This window comes from Convolutriloba macropyga, chromosome 14 (genome assembly GCF_964194025.1).
Source record: "Convolutriloba macropyga chromosome 14, txConMacr16.3, whole genome shotgun sequence".
Taxonomy (NCBI): domain Eukaryota; kingdom Metazoa; phylum Xenacoelomorpha; order Acoela; family Convolutidae; genus Convolutriloba; species Convolutriloba macropyga.
In genome coordinates this window covers 29,506,499-29,529,807 of record NC_134481.1, presented here as the reverse complement: position 1 = coordinate 29,529,807, position 23,309 = coordinate 29,506,499, and the positions used below count along the sequence as shown (strand labels likewise).

The window sequence follows — 23,309 nt, the reverse complement described above, 5'->3', positions numbered from 1 at the left end:
ATCCCACGTAAAACACTTGTGCTGAAACTACAAAGTCATGTTCAATTTTTTTCACTTCTAATTCGTGAAATCAATCAATGTGTAATTCAACAATAAATTTCATTCCGCCTAATTAAATATCGTCCATGTACTATTTACATTTCCTCATTTAAAAATTTCCTTTTTGAGACAGTTTAATGAACGAAACGTCGAGACGTACAAACAAAATAGATTCAAAGTTGTACTAAATAGGCAAGCACGGATGACTTTTATTAGAACTTTTATGAGCACTAAGAATGAGAACCGTATACATAGACCGAAAAACGCACCAAAAGATTTTTTTTCTAATGATTTACACCCTTTTTCTTGTTTTCAAAAATATGAAAGCAAGCCATCCGTACAATAATTTCACAACCACAAAGTTCCCGTACAAAACTTGGTAAGATAATTAGAGGGGCTTTCGAGACGTTTTCGGTTTTAAAAAACTGCAAAAAACGGGCCCACACGTTTAAAAAAAAACTCCGTGGAAACGCAAACTTAGTAGAAAGATGCACAAGGCGTATTAGAGTTTCTCAGAGCAGTTATAAACTTTTTTTTAAAAAAGTTTTCTGTTATGGCGTTGTTGCTCCTGGAGCCATTTATAAGAGTCGTTTTTTGCAACCACCCGTAACCCTAGCAAGATTGATTTGCTTTGGAATTTTTCAATAAATTTGCTTTGCATTTGGTAACTAGCAGCCCAATTTAATAAGGCTTCGGAATTTTGACACCCCTTCCCGAAAAAAGACACACCCACTCCTCGACACCCATTCCTGAAGAGAGAAAACTATTATAGATAGCCAAAAACAAAGAAAACTCAAAAACTTAGTGCTTCAGATAAATACCTACATTATTTTAGAATTAATTTTTTTTACTTGTATTAATTTTAACACTTCGCTGTTGTTGCATTTTGTAAATGTGCACCGTTCTGATATGCAAATACAAATATTTCAGCAGGCATATCATTATTTCCGATTCAGTCGGAGCTGGGAAACTGCGAGGGCAATACAAGCCAGCGCCCATACAAGTAATTTAATTTAACATTGCGCCATTTGTGGAATTTTGAGACAAAAGCTTTGTAAAGTATAATACCAATTATAGTAGTTTTAATATAGGCACAATTAACTATAATATATTATTTGATAGCATAAACTAATAAATACAACCGTTCTTTTGTCATATTCCACACTGTAAGACCCTTTTTTACAAACATTTTAAGGAATTAAAGAGGCAAAGCTGATCAACTGGTCCCTTTGAATTGGTAGCGGTAATGGCTCATAATGTGGCATTTTTTTTACTTATATGACAAGATTGACACCCGATGTACATGAGTTTCAGGTCATAGTGCTGTAAAGTCATCAACCAAAGACAAATCGGAGTTCATTTCTTTCCAGTTGCACCTAAAGAAGCTATACATTAGGATTGCCTTTTCTAAGTAAAAACAATCAATTGAATTGTAAATTTCTATATGTTTTGACTTTATATATTCTTAGTTTAAAAATTTTATGGGTTCTTTGTCAATTTTTTTGCCGTTTGGGCACCGTCACTTTTTTGACAGTTTTTCAACGAAAGAAAGGACTATTTTAACCGGTGTTTCTAAAAATCAAATGACACCTAATAAGAGTTTGCAACGTAACTGATTACGTTTAATGGCTATTTCTATGCCAATACTGTTTTAGAGCAAAATTTAAAACATATGGCAACCTTTTTTAGTTCTTTGTTGTCACGTTGAATCTTTTCTCATATTTTTGTTTGAAAAAGAATCAATGTTTTGATAATTTTACAAACGCTTAGATCAGATTCCAAAACTATTTACACTGAAGGAGCTCAACTCGTACAGAAACGATCTTGCAACTAGACGCTATATGTTAGCCGTTTTTTGAAAGCTCAGTTTGAAATAGCATCAGATATCAAGTCATTCATTCCTTGAAAAATCTACGAAAAATAATCCACGCGGTTGTTCGCATAAAACGTTCAAAAATATATAAGGCCATCTCCTAGTGAACAGCCAAAACGGGTTCTAACTAAAATTGTCATCAAAAACGGTAGCCTCCTAAAACTACCAGGCAAAATTGGTTAAAGTCAATGAAAACGGTCCATTTTATAAACGATGGTCAAAAAAAGGTCAAGTTGAGTTGAAAAGCTCTTTCCTTAAAAACTGTTGAACTGCTGTCAGTGTTTCCACAAACGCATTTTCGCCTTTTAATTTCAAAAATTAAATTCAAAAGCACTCGTAATTGAACTACAAATGTCACCAAACTAGATGTTTTAAAACCTAAAAGGAGGCATTTGACCAAACATGAAGTAAATCCAAATGAAAACTGTAATTTTAGAGCGTTTCTATTTACTTCATAGTCCTTATGTATCACTTAATCTGCAGATTGCAGCAAAGTTCAAATGAACAAAAAATACTACCTACGCGAAATAGTATATAGTCTCAATTTTTGATATAGTATTTAAATTTCATATTCAACAGACTTTTCATCAACAGAATGTTTCAAAAACCACAATGAAAGGGAAAAACCAAAAGCATTCATTAGAAAATTGAACGCAGCACTGAATACGTAAAAAGATGTGAAAATTACTCGCTCTATTAAACCTAAAAAATAGATATATTTGATCAGACCGATTAGTTTTGCAACTGAAATTTCAAACAAATCGGTCACATAAGTTATTTTTTATACGCTTGGCTGGTAATCGTATTCGCTCGCATATATTTCCTTATATGGATATCAAAAAGTGACGCGTGATTGATTTTGACTCAGACGAGACCCACAGTTGTGTTTTGTGTCATGCTTTGTGACTACACTGCAAAAAAGGAAAGTGAGACGCGATTTCTCTGAATGAAAGTTTATTGGACAGTAAAGTCTGGCCGTTTCTCGCGGAATTGAATTTTTTTCCAAATATAAATTTCATGTTTAGAAAATCAATGCGATCTAGTTACAAACACAAATTTTTTCCACCATAGCAATAAAGGAATATATGCAATTTTATTTAACAATGGTGACAGAACAGGAGAAAAAATTTAAAACATTTGAGACAGTTTTCAAAACCATGAAAATATTGCATTCATTCAGAGGGTGATCTGAAAAGAGGTACTTGATGTCCCCGTTGACCATCCTTGCTTTATTGTATTTATACGAAAAAGCTAAATAAATCTCTCTCTCTCTCATTCTAACTATATGTCAACATAAAGTGTGACATTTTATTGTTTCGTTGTTAATATTTGTGGTCCTCAAAACGTACTAATTGAAAATTCGCATTTGTCTCCTATTAGTTCAAAATTCACGGGCGGAGTTTTTATTCTTAACTGGCGTATATTACTTGGCGTCATTTTGTCAATATTATCTATGAGTTAATAAAAAATGGGATGCCAACAATTGAAAAACGACACGATTTTTCAATTCCTAATAACCTACGCATCATGTCAAATTTCAACTTCTTAATAAAAATAAGTCCAAAAACAATAAACAAAATGTCCATAATTGTAAACGAATCGGATTTTGAAGATGTTTACTTAGTTAAATTCAGTCAAACTGACAGCCCAGTAAGTAAATAACAACACAATGTTTCATTAAAAATTAGCTTATATTCTGTTGGAAAACTACATGCTACAACTAAATTTCTTGAAACATTATTAAGAACAATGCTATGGTAACAGATAGGGCTTCATTGAATTATAAGAGTTTGGGTTTCCTCTTCAAGTTCTATACCCTGGAATCTGCAACAATCAATAGCTGGCCGATATCCCTTTTCCTCAATAGGGGGGTCAGATGACGAGGTAGGGGATTAGCACAAAAGTTGTGTAGATGTTTCAAAAAAAGTTTGATCCAAAGGCTTATCTTTGTATTTCTCTGATGTTCGTTGTTTGTAATTTAGCTCATGCCCTCTATTGCAAAGTTAGTGCGTCGTTAAGTGTAGCATTATGTTGATTGACACCAATGGCCTATTTTTAGCTATACAGAAAGAGTTTTTGGGAACTAAATTAAACTAAACATATGTTCCCCATCTAAATTTATCTTACCATGCTTTAGCTTATATTAGCAGGGGCTGATAAAACTTACTGAATAGCTTAAATTGTTTTTAAGTTGTAGCAAATTGCTTCATCGGTTTCTCATGCTGTGAAAAATGTGAACGAGATGTTCAGCTCTATAACAAACAAATGAAATATAGTTTTTTGAACTGTTAAAATCTCTTGGCAATTGTAACAGTAAGATTATTCGGTAAGAGGTTAAGTAAAAGCTACGAAGTTGCTGTTTTATTGTTATACTTTTATTGTTCGATTCGTTAACACAATTAAAAAAAAGAAAGCAAAATATTGTCATACTCTTAAAATACAAAAACAGTGTCAATTCGGGTCATTTTTGAAGACTCTTAGTGTTTTGCTATGTGTTACAGTTCCAAATAGGCAGAATTGGAACGTTCTCTTTTTTATAAAAAAATCTTAAATTAAACAGCAAAATTTTAAATAAAAAAATGAAGAAGTGTTCCCAAAAAATCATGAAAAGCAACAAATCTTACATTTTTTGTTGATAATTTCCTTTTTATGTATGTTACCGAAAATGACAGAGAAAGACTTCATCCTAAACATGGCACGTAGCAGAAAAAATCACTTCAAAGCTGTAAACCCAAAAAAGATCAAATTTGATTTTTCATTTGAAATGTGTAACAAAAAAAAGTGCATGAATTTTTCTGTAACTAAAACAAGAAGTTTCTTTTCATGGTACAAGTGTAAAATCATGAGTTAAAAGCATGCCTTATTTTCCGAAAAACATGTAACCTATAATATTTTCAAATGCCTAACTGAATCATTAGCAAAAAGATATTGAATCTTATTTAATAGATTATTCAAATTAGTTAAAAGGGGCACTTAACACATATTTATAGCGAATGCTTTTAACAAATAGCTTTAGCACTACTTCTGGACAGTTTAGCCTGATTTTGTTGGCACACTGGATGTTTTAACTAAAAAGCGCCCAAAAGAGAACTTTAATTCTATAGTATCATTCATATTTTTTATCACAACACCCTTGAATGGTTGATTTGAGTTTCAAAATGAAGGGCGAAATCCGTTTAAGGTCAACAGATCAAATTTTATGTAGGCTTTTACAATAATTGATCTATTTGATTACATTGATCATAGCAGAAAGGGTTGTGCGTACCATTTACAATAAGAGCTATCATTTATTTCAAAACTTATTTCACCGTCAGACGCTCATTTCACTGCCTTTAAAACTGTCGCCTTTTCGCTATGCAGACGTTCATTTTAATTCCTTTAAAACAGTCCTTCTTTCGCTTTGCTCTGACTTTGAACTTTAGAACAAATTTCCTCTTTGACCATCTATATATCGGAACTTACAAAAATGGAGGAAAAAGAGAAGATTATAGAAAAACAATTACAAAGATCACCAAGATAATGAAGTCCGGTTTGTATCTCGCTAATTTCCAGCCGGTAGGGGTTGATATGGCACAGGATGGGCTTACAAGTCAAAAAGAACGTAACTCAATAGGCGGCATGACAGAGGCAAACGAATTGGTCCGCGAATTCTTAAAAACAGAGCTGGAACCAGAATGCGATAATCCTGATTTTGGCAGTAGTATAATAAGCGAGCTTGATATTGACAAATCCGTTCCAATCGAGTGCGAAATCCCTGTTTATAGAGGGTCCACTGCCAACAAGAAAATTAAAGTTCTCAGCAGAAAATACCAAAAAAATTTCGAACTTTAATGATTCAAAACGGCACCAACAATGTGCTCGCATAATAATAAATATGCCACTGACAATTTTCTGGAACATAAAAAACTGATCAATTTATGCACTGAGAAATTCAATGCAGATGTTTGCGTTGTTTGCGAAATTCCACCACTGAAAAGTATTGAGCGGTATATGGATGAAAATTGACGAAATTATCAGCATGGTGTGTCTCTTTTCAAACACTGATTGCTTTCTCGACTTCTAATAGCATCAAATGGTAGCATCGATCCCAAAAGACTCCAACAAAACAATAGCCTAATTATTAAAACTCCTTCAAAAAATACAGTTCCAGCTTTCGATATAAACTGTATACCTACCCCCAAACAGACTAGAGCAGTCTCTTGACCTCCAAGGATAATTATCAAACAATGAATCAAAGATACTCTGCGCTAAACTATAGAGGTGCTTAAGCTATTACGCATAATGCTATCAAAAACACTTGTCCAAAAAAGCATTTAATTATTATACTGATGATTTTGAGAACTGTTTTTGCAATTAATTATGTTAAAAGAAATCAAATACTCTTTGTTTGTCAAACCAACAATCAGAACATTTTTGTTCAGTTACGCTGCTGTTCGCCTCACGAATTCCCGCTTCATCAGTGTCAACTTTACTACCTAAAAACAAAAACGTTTATCAAAATCTTTGATAAAGCTTTAATGTAACTTCCACAAACAAGATTACTAAATATAGATTGTGTAGGTTTTTTGTTATTCTACTTCATCTTTTCATTAGCTTAATACTGCTTCTAAGAGCCGTTGACATAGAAATAAACCCAGGACCTGTTCTAACATACAATGAATCCTTCAGTATAACTCAGAGAGAGACATTTTTCAGTTCCAGTCGAGTGCGCAATCCCTGTTTATAGAGGGTCCACTGCCAACAATAAAATTAAAGTTCTCAGCAGAAAATACCAAAAAAATTTCGAACTTTAGTGATTCAAAACGGCACCATTAATGTGCTCGCATAATAATAAATATGCCACTGACAATTTCCTGGAACATGAAAAACTGATCGATTTATGCACTGAGAAATTCAATGCAGATGTTTGCGTTGTTTGCAAAATACCACCACTGAAAAGTATTGAGCGGTATATGGATGAAAATTGACGAAATTATCAGCATGGTGTGTCTCTTTTCAAACACTGATTGCTTTCTCGACTTCTAATAGCATCACATGGTAGCATCGATCCCAAAGGACTCCAACAAAACAATAGCTTAATTATCAAAACTCCTTCAAAAAAATACAGTTCCAGCTTTCGATATAAACCGTATACCTACCCCCAAACAGACTAGAGCAGTCTCTTGACCTCCAAGGATAATTATCAAACAAAATATCAAAGATACTCTGCGCTATACTATAGCGGTGCTTAAGCTATTACGCATAATGCTATCAAAAACACTTGTTCAAAAAAGCATTTAATTATTATACTGATGATTTTGAGAAATGTTTTTGCAATTAATTTTGTTAAAAGAAATCAAATACTCTTTGTTTGTCAAACCAACAATCAGAACACTTTTGTTCAGTTACGCTGCTGTTCGCCTCACGAATTCCCGCTTCATCAGTGTCAACTTTACTACCTAAAAACAAAAACGTTTATCAAAATCTTTGATAAAGCTTTAATGTAACTTCCACAAACAAGATTACTAAATATAGATTGTGTAGGATTTTTGTTATTCTACTTCATCTTTTCATTAGCTTAATACTGCTTCTAAGGGCCGTTGACATAGAAATAAACCCAGGACCTGTTCTAACATACAATGAGTCCTTCAGTATAACTCAGAGAGAGACATTCTTCAGTTCCAATCGAGTGCGCAATCCCTGTTTATAGAGGGTCCACTGCCAACAAGAAAATTAAAGTTCTCAGCAGAAAATACCAAAAAAATTCCGAACTTTAGTGATTCAAAACGGCACCAATAATGTGCTCGCATAATAATAAATATGCCACTGACAATTTCCTGGAACATAAAAAACTGGTCGATTTATGCACTGAGAAATTCAATGCAGATGTTTGCGTTGTTTGCGAAATACCACCACTGAAAAGTATTGAGCGGTATATGGATGAAAATTGACGAAATTAGCAGCATGGTGTGTCTCTTTTCAAACACTGATTGCTTTCTCGACTTCTAATAGCATCACATGGTAGCATCGATCCCAAAGGACTCCAACAAAACAATAGCTTAATTATCAACACTCCTTCAAAAAAATACAGTTCCAGCTTTCGATATAAAACGTATACCTACCCCCAAACAGACTAGAGCAGTCTCTTGACCTCCAAGGATAATTATCAAACAAGGAATCAAAGATACTCTGCGCTAAACTAAAGAGGTGCTTAAGCTATTACGCATAATGCTATCAAAAACACTTGTTCAAAAAAGCATTTAATTATTATACTGATGATTTTGAGAAATGTTTTTGCAATTAATTATGTTAAAAGAAATCAAATACTCTTTGTTTGTCAAACCAACAATCAGAACACTTTTGTTCAGTTACGCTGCTGTTCGCCTCACGAATTCCCGCTTCATCAGTGTCAACTTTACTACCTAAAAACAAAAACGTTTATCAAAATCTTTGATAAAGTTTTAATGTAACTTCCACAAACAAGATTACTAAATATAGATTGTGTAGGTTTTTTGTTATTCTACTTCATCTTTTCATTAGCTTAATACTGCTTCTAAGGGCCGTTGACATAGAAATAAACCCAGGACCTGTTCTAACATACAATGAGTCTATCAGTATAACTCAGAGAGAGACATTCTTCAGTTCCAATCGAGTGCGCAATCCCTGTTTATAGAGGTTCCACTGCCAACAAGAAAATTAAAGTTCTCAGCAGAAAATACCAAAAAATTTCGAACTTTACTGATTCAAAACGACACCATTAATGTGCTCGCATAATAATAAATAGGCCACTGACAATTTCCTGGAACATAAAAAACTGATCAATTTATGCACTGAGAAATTCAATGCAGATGTTTGCTTTGTTTGCGAAATACCACCACTGAAAAGTATTGAGCGGTATATGGATAAAAATTGACAAAATTATCAGCATGGTGTGTCTCTTTTCAAACACTGATTGCTTTCTCGACTTCTAATAGCATCACATGGTAGCACGGATCCCAAAGGACTCCAACAAAACAATAGCTTAATTATCAAAACTCCTTCAAAAAATACAGTTCCAGCTTTCGATATAAACCGTATACCTACCCCCAAACAGACTAGAGCAGTCTCTTGACCTCCACGGATAATTATCAAACAATGAATCAAAGATACTCTGCGCTAAACTATAGAGGTGCTTAAGCTATTACGCATAATGCTATCAAAAACACTTGTTCAAAAAAGCATTTTATTATTATACTGATGATTTTGAGAACTGTTTTTGCAATTAACTATGTTAAAAGAAATCAAATACTCTTTGTTCGTCAAACCAACAATCAGAACATTTTTGTTCAGTTACGCTGGTGTTCGCCTAACGAATTCCCGCTTCATCAGTGTCAATTTTACTACCCAAAAAACAAAAACGTTTATCAAAATCTTTGATAAAGCTTTAATGTAACTTCCACAAACAAGATTACTAAATATAGATTGTGTAGGTTTTTTGTTATTCTACTTCATCTTTTCATTAGCTTAGTACTGCTTCTAAGGGCCGTTGACATAGAAATAAACCCAGGACCTGTTCTAACATACAATGAGTCTATCAGTATAACTCAGAGAGAGACATTATTCAGATAAGGGATAACACACATAGCGTTCGCACTACTTTTCGACAATGTAGTCTGAATCTGTTGGGACACTGGATATTTTAACTAAAATTGCGCCTGGAAGAGATCTTTTATTCCTTAATATTCTTCAAAAACTTTCATGACAACACCTTTTACTGGTTGATTTGAGTTTCAAAATGAAGGGCGCAATCCGTTGAAGGTCAACAGATCCAATTTTAATCACACTTTTTCATTATTTGATCAATTTGGTCAACTTGATCATATTAGAAAGGGTTGTGCGTACCATTTACAAAAAGAACTTTGAAAAATGGAATCTTTTAAATCTCATATTTGTTCGCTTGAAGCTTCTCATCCTGATAATTGTGACTCTTAGACAGGTATTTTATAAATTCAAACGTTAGGATATTTCACGTCAAACTGTGCTGTCCAACTGAGGGCTTTGTTTACATCAGTTTTCAATACAGCTTCAAGTGTTTCAGATCCAACAAATTTAGTGTCCTCCATTTTGTTTACTAATGTGGTTAATTCGACGAAGGACCGAGTTCACTTTGATATAAAACAAAACAAGCAGGCTCCGTAACGTGCAATCGCACATAATGTTCCGACCCCGCTTATCGACAATTTTAGCTTAACTGTTTACCAGATGAGGAGGCGATAGAAAACTTTCAAAAAATCTCACACACTGATTTCAAGTAAAAGGAAAATAATTTAAAAATTTTTTCCGGCCCAAATCACTTAGAAAGTTTAATAACGCAAATTATTTGGCCAATGAGACCTACCACTATAAAGACTACGAGTCATGACAAAAAAATCAAATAGCAGCAACAGACATTGCCATCCAAAACTCAATGTCAACTTTTTTATTAAAAAATAAGTAATAATAAAGTCAAAATAGCGTCAAACAAAATCCAAAACTAAATAGACTGGTTTGTAATTCGCTGGAAAAAATATAGAACCAGTCCTTGAAGAGCCTCAGTAATAAAAAAAATAAATTATCAAAAACAATGAAGTGAAAAAAATTTTGGTTTTTTTAAACAAATAACTTAAAATAATGAAAACCAATACAAATCAATTAAAATTTCAATTAGGTTCATGCTCCTTCATACATTATTTTGAAGACGCTCAGACCTGTCATTATCCAGAGCATGTCGTACGTCTACAAAAACAAACGAAGAAATCAGGCAAGTCACACAATATTTCCATTAAATTTTGCACGAAGACAGTTTTGAAGTCGTTAAAAATATAATAAATTCAGTATACGCTAAGTTAGAATCACCTGTGCGAACACAAACAATGCAATAAGTAACCTCTGAAAATTGAGACCTGTTACTTTGTATTTCAAAAAAATCGTCTTATAATTTTCTAAAATAATAACCAAACTGAAAGAACTGAGCTATCAACTGACATCTTTTAGTAGATTCTTTAACCCCTCAAGGGTCATTGAGATTTGTCATCAGAAGGTGTTGTACTTCTACAAAAAGAACCATAAGTAGACAAAAAAATTTAAATAATTTTCTGCAAAGAACAGGAATCGAAGCCGTTAGAACAAAATGCAGCGGATTATAAATTTTAACATCCTCAGTTATGCCCCTTTACACCCATTAGGTGATACTACTAAACAAGTAGAACACAAAAAAAGAGCAAAGTACAATTCTTTTTAAAAAAGTCTATCTATTTTTCACAACACATTTGGTTCTGAAGTCATGAAAAAAAAATTAGCTAAAAAATGAAATCAGAACATAGGTTTGTCTGCTTATCCGAAGATTCTGCAATCACCCAGAAATTATCAGAGGACTAAGAAAGAACGACAAAACAAAACAAAACTCAGATAACAAATCATACTTTGTAGAAAAACCGGTATCAAAGCCGTTAAGGCAATGCACTGAAACATTTAGTAGGTTCAATAGAAATTTTTGTGAACATCAGTGTTTTGAATGCGACCTGTAGTTTTTGAAACTAGGTAGAAGGTAGACAGAAAGCACGGAAAAAACCAAAAAGCATCATCTAGGTCTTTTTTATTATTATTCAACTTTAAAGTGTCACTATCAACAAAAATCAGTAATAAGTCTCTTTGATTATTCACTGGAGGCCGCAAAGATCAGCAGTTTTCCTGAATTGTTTTACGACTACAGAAAACGACAAATTAAGACAACAATAATTCAATTATTGCTGCTAGAAGACTGTGCCAATGCAATTAAAACCATAATCTACCCTCTGAAAAATTGATGTGATCAATTTGGCCCACTTTTTAAATGCCAATATCGAGATATGAGACCTGTTAAAAACAAGACAAGACAAGAAAAAGAACCTGGAAGACGGGAATATGTCCAAAAATCAAAACTTTCTGTGAAAATTAATAGTATTGAAGCGGAAAAATCTTCACATGGAAATGAAAAAAAAAATTTAAGTTTCAACCGAATAGAAAGACGACGCGGTCTCTTTTTTACCTTAAAATTCAGGTTGACCAAACAATTGGAAAAAAAGTCGCAAAGCTCACAAATCCATTGTTTTTTTGAATACCTAAATTTTTAAAATTCAAATCGACCATAAGCTTTCGACTACAAAATTAGATATGTTTCCATGAAAATCCTTAGGAAGCTTAGTTTACCTGTCGTGAGTACGCTTAGTACGCTTTGATTTCAATTGTTTTTTCTGTAATAAACGTACAAAAAGTGATGAATTGAAAAGTATTTAAATATTAACTGATTACAACAATCGGAGATATTTTGGACTTTTAGAAAAAATGATTACTTCAAATATAGCCTTGCTGGCGCCGTTTGTCCATTAGAAACACTTAAATGTTCCAAATACTTGGATAGTGATAGTTGAATTGAAATAGTTAATATATCAGAAACAATTGATGCATTATGCGTAGCTATGGAGTTAAATTGGCAAAAAACGGCAAATTTTTAATTTAAGAACACTTTTAAAGAATGCACAAGTAAAACGTGGCTTTGTTGGAGTTAAAAGTAGTTTTCTAGCAGCTTTAAGGCGCTTAATCTGGCAAACTTAAACAAAGTCGACTTTAAAGCTTATTTCTATACACTTTTGATGAAAAAACAACACTCTTTAGTCCTTAAAAAAACAATGTTTACAATATACTTTTAACAACAAATTATAACGAGCAATTTTTAACATATATTAAAGGTTAGCAGGGTTAAGGACACGATAGCGCAAAAAACCCAACGAGGAAGGACAAGTTTTGGCAAGTTAAAGCTTGAAGCTGTTTAAGATCAAAATACATTAGAGAAAATATGATAAATGATTTTTAGGAGATTCCAAAGAGAAGAAAAGAGTAAAAATTTTAACAAAAATCAGTGGTATTTATAGTCTAAAAAAAATATAATATTTACAATTTAAATCTTTTAAAGTTGTAACGTATCAAAAAACAGGCGGTTTGGGGCGTTTGAGTGGGTGTTACTTCATAATTACAAACAAAAATTTCATTCACTTGAGATCGTTAACAAAGTTATATTTGTTATTCAAAATCAGTAGATAAGAATAAGTCTTTGACAAAATCAGTAGATAAGAATAAGTCTTTGTCATTAATAATTTGACAAACATGCAGTTTAAAACTGAATCACAGTCATTTTCTAATTGTTAGTTGCAGTTTTTGTTATAATTCTGGTAAGTCTGTTTTATTTATGAGTTGATTAACTTAAGTTAAGTTTCTCAGAGCTATGACACTCTTAGGTTCTCTTCTGTGATCCAATACCCCAGCTGAGATTTTTGCCGCTAGATAAGCGTCTGGAATCAGCCAATGGTTGTTCTCAATGTTGTTCTACTTTCTACTGTGTTTGTGATCAAGAATTTTTCGGAAGATAAGCTGCCAATTCATCGGTTGGTGAGTAGGTCATTTTGATTGAGTTGTAATGAACTCGTTCTAAGATGAAATGATTTTTCCTGGTGATGTGATTCAATTGTTTGTGAATCAGGGGGTGCAACTTTGTGCAGCACTGATTGAGCAAGTTTTGTTCAACTCTGATTTATCTCACATATGGTTGTGTGCTCGAACTGTTTGTACCCCAGTTCTTTAAGAAGACCAGGCCACAAGCCAAACTCTGGTATTCGGCTTCACAAGATGAGAGTAACACTGTTGTTTTCTTCTTGAATCTTCATTTGGCATATCCACTACTGACTACCAGCTTGAAATAGCAAACTGTGGTCAATCGTGTATCATTCACGGCTCCACTTTAGTCTGCATCTGTTTCACCAACTACAGTTCTGATGCTGATTAATGGGGAAAAAATTTAGTCTGTTGTAGGTATACAAACATGTGCTTGCCAGCATTGAAATGCTCAATAGTTACGTCATTCATGAAGCGTGAAAAGACATTTGTGATCCACAAGAAATCTGTTCTCGTATGTTAAGCTAAGTAAGGTAATGAACACACTAAACTTCAAAACTCATGTGACTCTAGAATAACTGAATCCCTTGAGCTCCTTTAAGTCATAGGTTTTTTGCTGGTGTTTCAGTTTGTTTGCAATCTTCAATATTGAACTGTTCTAAAATGTTTCGAATGTGCTTTTCTTGATCTAAATTTTTTCCTTCTATTTCCAGAATCCGCATCCCAAGAAATCATTCAAGACCTCCTCTGCTGTCCATTTTAAACATTGATTCTAGTGGTCCATTAAACTTGTTGACCTCTGACTATACGTCTAATTCATCAACTCATGTTACAACAAACATATTCTCATTTTCTTCGTTTTTTAGACAAAGACATTAATCGTGGTTAGTTTTCTCAAAACCTTGATGAGTTCGAAAAGTTGAAAGCTCTTGATACTATTTTTTGGCTGTTTGATTCAGTCCATTAAATGATTTTTTGAGCTTACATACTAACTTGTTGCCACAGCTGTCTAACTTTTCAAAAACTTTTGGTTGCTCTAGATAGACTTCTTTGTCTACAGATACAAAACAGCTGCAAATGAAGTGTCTGAATATTCATTTCCCTCAGTTTCTTTGAAACCTTTTGCTATATTACGAGGTTTAATTGATCATTTTTTACGTTTGATTCATGTTTAATTATGTCCAAGCGCCGGATAGGAATAGTTTTTTGCCCTGCTTTTCAAACAGTCTCAAATCTCAAAACTCTATTTCATTAATGTTTTTTATCCTTCTTTTCATTGCTTCCAGCCGTTTCTTTCCGAATCAATAGCGTTTTCAAAAATTCCAAATTTTTGTTAACGTGTTTTTTACAACATGAGAATAGATTTTGCCAAATCGTTCAGGATGTGCTCTAGACCTAACACTTCGCTTAAGTTTTTTATTTTCTGCTTCTTTCTTTCTCAGTCTTTTCATTTTATCATACTCTGTTGTATGGTCTTTTGGTCTCCTGAAGAAATTGCTATTCAACTTAGTTTACCTATCACTTGCAGTCTTGAGGGTGGTTTTACTTTTATCTGGTTTAAATTTTTGACAGTTAGTGGAACTTTTGAGGTCATTTTCTATGTTTTTTCACTGCGACTTATCGATTAAATTGTACATAACTTACGGATTTCAGTTCAACGCTTGGACATGGTCTTTCTTTTTTGATTTACTGGTCAACTTCGGTTTCTGTATTCTTTTCACTTTCTTTTCTGAACACTCTGTCTTTCAGTTGTGTCAACCTCAGAACTTAATTCACTTGAGTTGCTTGTATCCCGGAAGTCTTTTTACTTTGTCTTAATTTAGTTACAAAAAAATGTCTTCTAAATCATTGGTTTCATTATGAAACGCTGTTATGCTGCTTTCATTGAAACGTACGTTTCCAGAATTAAATATTAGCCTATTTTTTATTTTTTGCAACAAACAAGCTGTTGCGTTTTGCAAGTAATCAATGAACAGACACTTTGTAGCTTTTTGATCAAACTTCGCAACCAATTACTTTCAGACTGCCGCTTCTCGCTTTCCATCCAAAAATTTTTCGAAGGCTGACTTTGTATTTTCGTCTTTGACAGCTAAATTCCTAGCACACCATGCTGTATCTACAGCTCAAACCAAACAGATTTTTGGCAATTTCGAACCAATTAAAAGACATCTTGCAGCCTCTAATTTTGTTCTATTGAAACGTTCTGCAACACCATTTTGCTCGGGTGCTTCAGTAACCGTGAATTTACGAGATGTTTTTTGGTTAAGTAAAAACTTTTAAAGGCCTTTTTTATTTGTTTTTGTGTTCTGTCCTTTATCAGTTCGCCAAAAATTTCTGGTCGGCCATATTGCGCAACATACCCTTTCATAGCTTGCAATGCTTGCGCTTTGTGTTTCAAAAGTTTTACTAATACGTAGCAACGGAATTCATCTATAAAACCAATTGTATATCTGTCGCCATCTATACTTGTTGGAATCACAAGTCCAATAACGTAAATTCTTTCTAGTTTTTGAATTGCATTATTTTTGATCACTTTTGGAACAAGTCTTTTTGATTTTTTACGCAGAGAAAAAGTTTAACATAAATCTAAAGCCTGGGAAGCTTCATCTGTTTTATTTGACCCATCTCTAAAGTTAAAGTGGCCCAATTTTTTGTGCCTTAGATCTGCTTCACATGTGCCCCACTTAAGTTTGAGAAGGGGTAGAAACTTTTATTTCTGTATGGTAAGAAGAACAATTTGCTTTCAACCTTTGTTTTCCCTCCTGATGGATTGTTAACTGTAGTTTCTAGTTTTTAATAATTTCTATACAAAGAATTATCTAAAATTATGTGATCAGTGAGGCCTGAAGCTACAACTAAATCAGTTTTTAGGCTTGAAATGAGAGGATCTTTTCTGCTAGCCCCCCCCAGCCTTATATAGTCGTTAAATTTGCACCCCCCAAAGTCTAAGTTTTCGCGAATTGTGTCTAGGTAGATTGAAGGCACTTTTAGAATAGTTTCCTTAAGAAGGTTAAAAAAAACTAAGCACTTATTGTAACCGATAACACCAAAAATGATCTAATAAAGAAAAGTTTTTTGATGCTTACGTCATATGCAACAAATTTTGGTTGAATACGTAATACTTTCAAACCATAGCTGTGCTAGCTTTTAGTAAATGCATATCGCTCATAGGTGTTCACGTTTAAGATTACTTAGGTTTAATAATATGTTGACACATTTATAAATGGGGGGTGCCTAACTAAGAGGGGGGCGCTAGCAGAGAAGATTGAAGTGAGCTTTCAGCGCTCAAATTACAAGCTACTACTTTATCTTAGCATGTAATTGATCCTTTTCCCCTTTTTTTAATCTGCATCTCTCCTCAAAGTTTGTGAGACAATTCTTCAGTTCCACAAAATTCTCTGCGGGATTGAAGCTCTTCCGCATAACAAATTGCTTATTTCAATCTGGAGTGCCGTTCAATACCATTGCCTTAAACAACGTCTCAGAAATCTCTTCACTAGCATGATGCAAGCGGTTGGCCAGCTCTTGAGCTCTGATGAAGAACTAGTGGATGGTTTTGACCTCTCAAAGTTCTAGCCAATTGCCTCATTAAAATTATGACTGTGTTGTCTCGTCACTTTTAAACCGTTGCTGGAGAATTTGACAGGTCTTTTGCCCAATACAGAGACCTTTGCTGTTCACAAAGTCATGCCGAATGAGCATGCGACTACTAGCGTCTAGTTGCATTGCCAGGTGGCAAAAAACATTTTTTTAAGGCGCTCATTCTCTTGTACAGCTGTAGCTCTAGCTTGAGTCTGTGCCTCGTATTCTCGCATTTGCGCATTATTGGCATCCTGCCCATTTGTACTGGCCTGCCATGTAGTTCAAGCGAGTCTGTGAGCGTTTCCAAGAAACCCCTGGTTTGTGCAAAGGCAGAGAAACTAAAACTCCATGCTGGGTAGACCTCTGCCAACCCACTCAATGTCTTCCACTTCGAACTTTTGTTTGATGGTTCCATTTTGAAGTTTAAACTTCAACTTTTCTATCTCAAATTCTGATTTAGCTTATAAAAGGGAAATTTGAAATTTTAGATCTTAAAACTCTCGCCAACGTAAAAGAGCAAAAAATGCAAACACTGACACCAAAATCTCTATTGGCGTATGAAAGGTCTGATGGCAGGTCCATAACCTGTTGGCAGGATTATGGACACGATAGAGCAACAACTCCGATGAGAGAGGACAAGTTTTGGCAAGATAGAGATTGAAGCTGTTTAAGCTCAAAGGTATAAGAGAGAATAAGATAAATTAATTTCAGGAGATTCAATAAAGAAGAAACGAGTGAAGTTTTTAACAAAAATCAGTCGTATATATAGTCTGAAAAATGAAAATAATATTTACAGTTTACATTTGTTAAAAAGTTAACGTATCAAAAATCAGGCGATTTTGGGGCGTATGATTGGGTGTCATCTCTTAATTACATGCAAAAAGTTACTTCCCTTACGATCGTTCACAAATTTGCATTTACCATTCAATAGTAGTACAAAATTATGATAATTTGACATACATGCAGTTCAAAACCAATTTACAACCGTTTTCTAAATTGTTAGCTGCACTTGTCGTTATAAATATAGTAAATTTGTTTTCTTTCTCAGTTTATTCACTTAAGTTAAGTTTCTAAGATCTAAGATATTTTCTAAGTTCTTTTACGTGATCCAATATTAAAATATGAACAACAACGAAAATCAGTCAACTGTTCACAGTACTCCAAACCTGTTCACAAAACTCAACTGTTCACAAAACTCTAAGTCTTTGCAAAAAACGAAAATAAAAAGTCATTAGTTATATATTCTATGCATTTCGGATTATCTATAAATGCCACTCACAGCCCCCTACGATAAATATATCAATCGGCCAAAATTGACTAAACAAAAAAATCCGTTTGAGTATACTAAATAGGTCGCAACAATAAATCAATTGCTATGGTTGCAGTTTAGTAATTACTATTGTAATTGTTTAGCGATCATAAAGTATCTGAAAGCTAAATTAAAGATATCACCGGCTGTTTTGCTGTTTTTTTGCTTTTTCTGTGAATTTCATGCTAATGACATTTCAAAAAAATTGACGTAGGTAAAATCTGTTTTCTCTTCAAATTTCACCATCGAATATAAAGCAGATCTCTAATGAAGACTAATTGGATTTTTTAGTGGAACACCCTTACTGATCACTCGTGTTCTTGAATTGTTTAGTCAGGTTTCTGGTTAATTATTATATGTAACGTTCAAAAAAATTAGTGAAAGTTTATGCACTTAAATGCAGTATTATAATTCAGAGCCAGTTTTGTAAAATGCGTGCGTCGAACAGTAAAGCAGAGAAGAGTTGGAGGCTTTGTGGAAAATAAATTTATTTAGCGCTACCAATTACTAATACTGGACAGTGTAAAATTTTCAAAACCAAAATCCTTAATTGCATAAAACGTTTTATGTTGATTGGAATAAATTATCCCAGTAAGCAGAAGTGCTAAATAATTTCAATTTCAATTTTATTCAGATTTGACAAATTACCCACAAAGAAGTGGTCGTTTAATTTGAAAGAACACTTAAATTAAATTCAGTTTTTCATAAAAACTATGTCCTCGAATTTCGGAATCAACTAACAATCGGGATAGCTGTCAGTTAGTCATCGCTAGAACTGTTTTCCTGGTCTTCAAAATCATCGTCATCATCGTCAATTTCTGCATCTTGTAACTCATTACAATTATGCAACAGATAGTCTGATGTTGAAATCAAAGATTGATCTTGTGTTATGTGACTTTGTTCAAAACCTGCCAACTGGTTTTCATAATTTGAGAGTTGAAACTTTTCCGTTTTAATGAACGAATTCTGATCAAATTGTTGATACCCGTGAAGCGTTTGTTGACCAATACTTTTGCCCAAATTCTGCTCAGAACCGGGCAAGTTAGCTGATTTTTGCGCATCACATTCGCTGATGAGATCTTGCATGCTTTTGATATACTCTAAAGCAGCTCTTAAAGTGTCAACTTTGCTCATTTTGGGGTTCGCCTCCGCCCACGGAATTCGCTGACGTAATTTGTCGAATGCTAAATTGACCATTTTCACTCGATTGCGCTCGCGTTCGTTGCGTTTGGCCATGCTGTCCTTAACATTATGACTTCTGGGTTTTAAAGGGAAAAGACTAGCTGTTTGAAAAATTTCCGACGGGTTGCCCGAAATGTGAAATTGTGGGGTCATTTCTAAATGGTGTGGGTGGGGGTAGTAGTACCCGGTGGATTGACCCGCTTGGCCAATGTGTGGAAATCCGATCGGAGTTCCGAATGCTGTTCCAATCATCGATGGATCAGTCAGCACTGTTTGTCCGTTTAGATGAGATAAAACACCGTTTTCGGCTAATTGCAACGCGCGTTGGTGTGACTGCGGCTTTCGGTTAGTTGAACCTTGTTTACGCTTTTGACTAGATGAAGGTCGATTTCGCATAACGAGTTTTTTTTAACAAAAAGTTTTGAATTTATTATATAAAATTCCAATTAGCAGAAAAAAGTTTAAGTAAAGTAATTTAGAAACTACTCAATTTTTTCCAGAACGTTTTGAAGCTAAAAATGTTAGCAGAATGAGCGAAAAAATTTGTAATCAAGATAAAAAATGAACAGGAAAAGAAAATAAACAAGGCTGTTGTTTTGAGTTTTGTTTTTGCAGGTGGTGGCTAAACCCCACATAAGGACAATAAATCAAAACAAAAGTGGCTACAATTGTTATTTTATGAAAATAGGGGCTTTGTCATTAATCCTGATTAAATTTTATTAGAAAAATATTTACTCGGCCTCGCAGTTATAACATTAAAACGTTTTCTTTTTACTTCACAATAGTTCGTATTGAATAAAGATTTTAGATATACGCTCAATTTTTGTCATGAATTAAAAAACACAATATTCTAAAAAGCACCTTATAGGCATATAGGCTGTTTAACAGGTAAAAAGTTAGTTGAGAAATAAAATTGATAAAGTTTCCGAAGGCTATAAAAATCATCTTGGTCGACCCTTAACTAGCAGCCATTACTATCCTGGGAAAGATTTACCACTTTGTTCGTTTACAATTTAAACAAAAGGAGCAACTTCGATTTCCGATTTGATACACTATAAGATTACCAGAGATACTCAACTATGAGCTGTTTTGGTTTTGAATGAAACTCTTCAGAAAGCAAAGCTTAAAACAACCTATAGAAGAAGTTATATAGCTATCCAAGAGCTGGTTGCGTTCGAATGTTAAAATTTTGTCAAGTTAAAAAAATCAGCTGAGATAAAAGGCTAAAACGATTTATATATGCCCAATTTTCGAGACATCATTTTCCCAAAAGGGTAAAAAATAAATAAATGGAAACCAAACTTCTGGACAATTACCAGCTGCCTTGGAGAAGTTAAAAATTCCAATTTTGTGAAAATTCACAGTCACGTAGATTGTTGGCGTTTTCGCTCAAAAAAGAGAAACAAACCATAGATATACATTGGTAATTGTCGTTTATGACATTTTAATGCGAGGTTGGACAAATAGTAACCATCAAACATTTGATTCTTCGAAGAAAAAAGCAAGTACACAACCAATCAAAAAATATATTTTGAGCTATAAAGGTATAGAGAATTCACATATTAAACATATAGGTCACAAATCATTTCAACAAACTCCAAACACTCGGCGTTCTGGACAACTTTATAAACAAATTGACGTTGCTTATAACAAGAGAACGAAAAAATTCATAAATCCATAAAAAGTTGTTTGGAAAATATTTTTTTGGCGTTCTCAAAAAAAATTACGGGGCACGATTTGCTTTTTTCTTGGTTTTATTATTAAATGGTCTTTTTCTTATTAATAAATCATTTTGCCAAGTTTTTCTTTAAAAAATTTAATAAGGCGAAAATACAGCAAAAACGGACATAAAAAATGAATATATTTTGTCGTTCATAGCTCAAAACTTGACTGACCACTAAAAAGAAATAACAACCATCATCTCGAAGATGTTGGCAAATTTGGTTCTACTTTTACGACAAGGAAATCAACTGATCGGATAAAATTACAAAGGACAAAGGATCGTGCGAGCTGTTGGTCCTAAACTGGGCAGTGGTGGCGTAGTCACGCTTGTGTATTTTACGTTTCACTATGGGCACATGCTACAGAGTTCATTAAAAACAATTATGATAAGAGCGCACAAGCGTGGCACTAGGAACAATCAATTTTCATAGCGCCAACAATAGTAAGAACTTCCACCAAACGGAGACCATATTGGAAATGATTGCGTTCAAATTGAATGGATTGGCGACTACAAGCGTTAACGAGCGCGAAATCCATGGACGGTCCACAAGACAAATATAGAAATCTTTCCTTATCTACAAAGAGTTACGGATATAGGATCGCTTAAGACACCCGCACAACACGGCGCATCTAATTCTGCCAAAATGTATTTTGCTGTGGTGCCTTGATTGGACTGTATCCCAACGTTACCTTTGTGACTCACCTCAGTGAGATTGGTGTTTACATTTTTTGTCGACACGTTCATGAAACTACTACACCGATCTAAAAGGACAGAGTCAACTCGCTCTAGCTGCTCAAATTGCAGCAGGCTGAACTCTTCATGACGTAAACTGCTCAACTGTCCAAACTCAAGAAATAGTGTCGGGGAAAAATAATTATCTCGATGTTGAATTCGCGAGTAGTTAAACACTTGAAGAGAATTTCGTACCAGCGTTTTTTTGTGAGGCAAACAGTCATGTAGATAAGACCAGAACCGATGTTTGCTTTCCAGGAAGTAGGCAATGATTGGCTGCAGAGATGCTTCGTGCAACTCTCTGATCTTCAGACGTTACGTTTTGTTTGAACACTATGGTTATCTTACCTTAAGTACGGCGCAGTACTCAAGCACGAATGATTTATGCTCTCTTCGAATAGCCTCATCAGCATTCTTTTATGAAACTATATCTTGCAAGGACTGTCATATCATACCTTTATTTTTTTCCCGTTTGCCTAAGATGGAAACCATTTTGTAGACTTGTTGGGTAGTTTCATGCAAAATTGTTTAAAGTCAGCTGATAGTTCGTTTATTTTCAACAACACTGTTGTGCAGACTGACTTCAATGCTGAGTTTCAAGATTCGTCCCACTACTCTTTTACCAGCAATTCCAATTTTGAAAAACATTTAATATAAGAAAGAATTCTCAAAGCTGCGTGCGAGTTGTCGGTTCTGTTCCGGGCAGTGGGGAAGTGACACGTGGGCTTGTTTTATTTTTCACTAGGGATACATATACCATAGTTCAACAACAACAAATATGGAGAGACAGACCACAAGCGTGGCACTAAGAACGATCAAATTTCTTAGTGCCAACAATTGTGAGAATTTCGGTCAAATGGAAACCATATTGGAAAAAATTGCATTCATATCAAATGGATCGGCGTCTGCGAGCGTTAACGAGCGGGAAATCCATGATGCTCTAGAAGACGATTAAGGAATTAGTTCCTCATCCTCGAAGAATTACGGACATAGGATCGCTTAAGACACCCACATAACACGACGCATTAACTTCTGTCAGATTCTTCTTAGCTGTGGTGCCTTGATTGGACTGTTTTCCACCGTTACTTCTTGTGACTCAGCTCAGTAAGATTGGCGCTTAAAGTTGTGTCGACACTTTCATGAAACTATTGCTCCGCTCTACAAAAGATAGCGTCGATGTCTGTCTGGTCGAATTACAGCAATCGCAGCTCTTCATGATGCAACCTGCTTGACTCTCAACTCTCAAGAAAGGGTGTCGGCGAAAGGATAATTATCTCGAAATGGGAATTGCGAGTAGTTAAACACCTAGAGAAAAATCCGCACCAGTTTTTATTAGGGAAGCGAACAGTCATGTAGATAAGACCAAAGGCGGCACTTGCTTTCCAGGAGGTAGGCTATGATTGGTTTCACAATTGCTGTGTGGAACTCTGCACTTCAAACACTTT

The 23,309-nt window shown here is 34.3% G+C and overlaps 1 protein-coding gene across 1 annotated transcript; it reads right to left on the bottom strand.

Annotated features, from left to right (window-relative positions):
• Positions 1-1,297: 1,297 nt before the first annotated feature.
• Positions 1,298-19,948, bottom strand: LOC142353083 (uncharacterized). The gene is made up of 2 exons (XM_075405278.1): positions 18,969-19,948; positions 1,298-1,415 (listed from the first exon to the last, which is right to left on the bottom strand). Exon 1 carries the CDS (start codon positions 19,803-19,805, stop codon positions 18,987-18,989), a length of 819 nt encoding a protein of 272 aa, XP_075261393.1. The 5' UTR covers positions 19,806-19,948; the 3' UTR covers positions 1,298-1,415; positions 18,969-18,986.
• Between the last annotated feature and the right edge of the window lie 3,361 nt (positions 19,949-23,309).

Coding starts and splice junctions, on each gene's coding strand:
- LOC142353083 (XM_075405278.1), bottom strand. CDS start 19,805: ATGCGAAATCGACCTTCATCTAGTCAAAAGCGTAAACAAGGTTCAACT.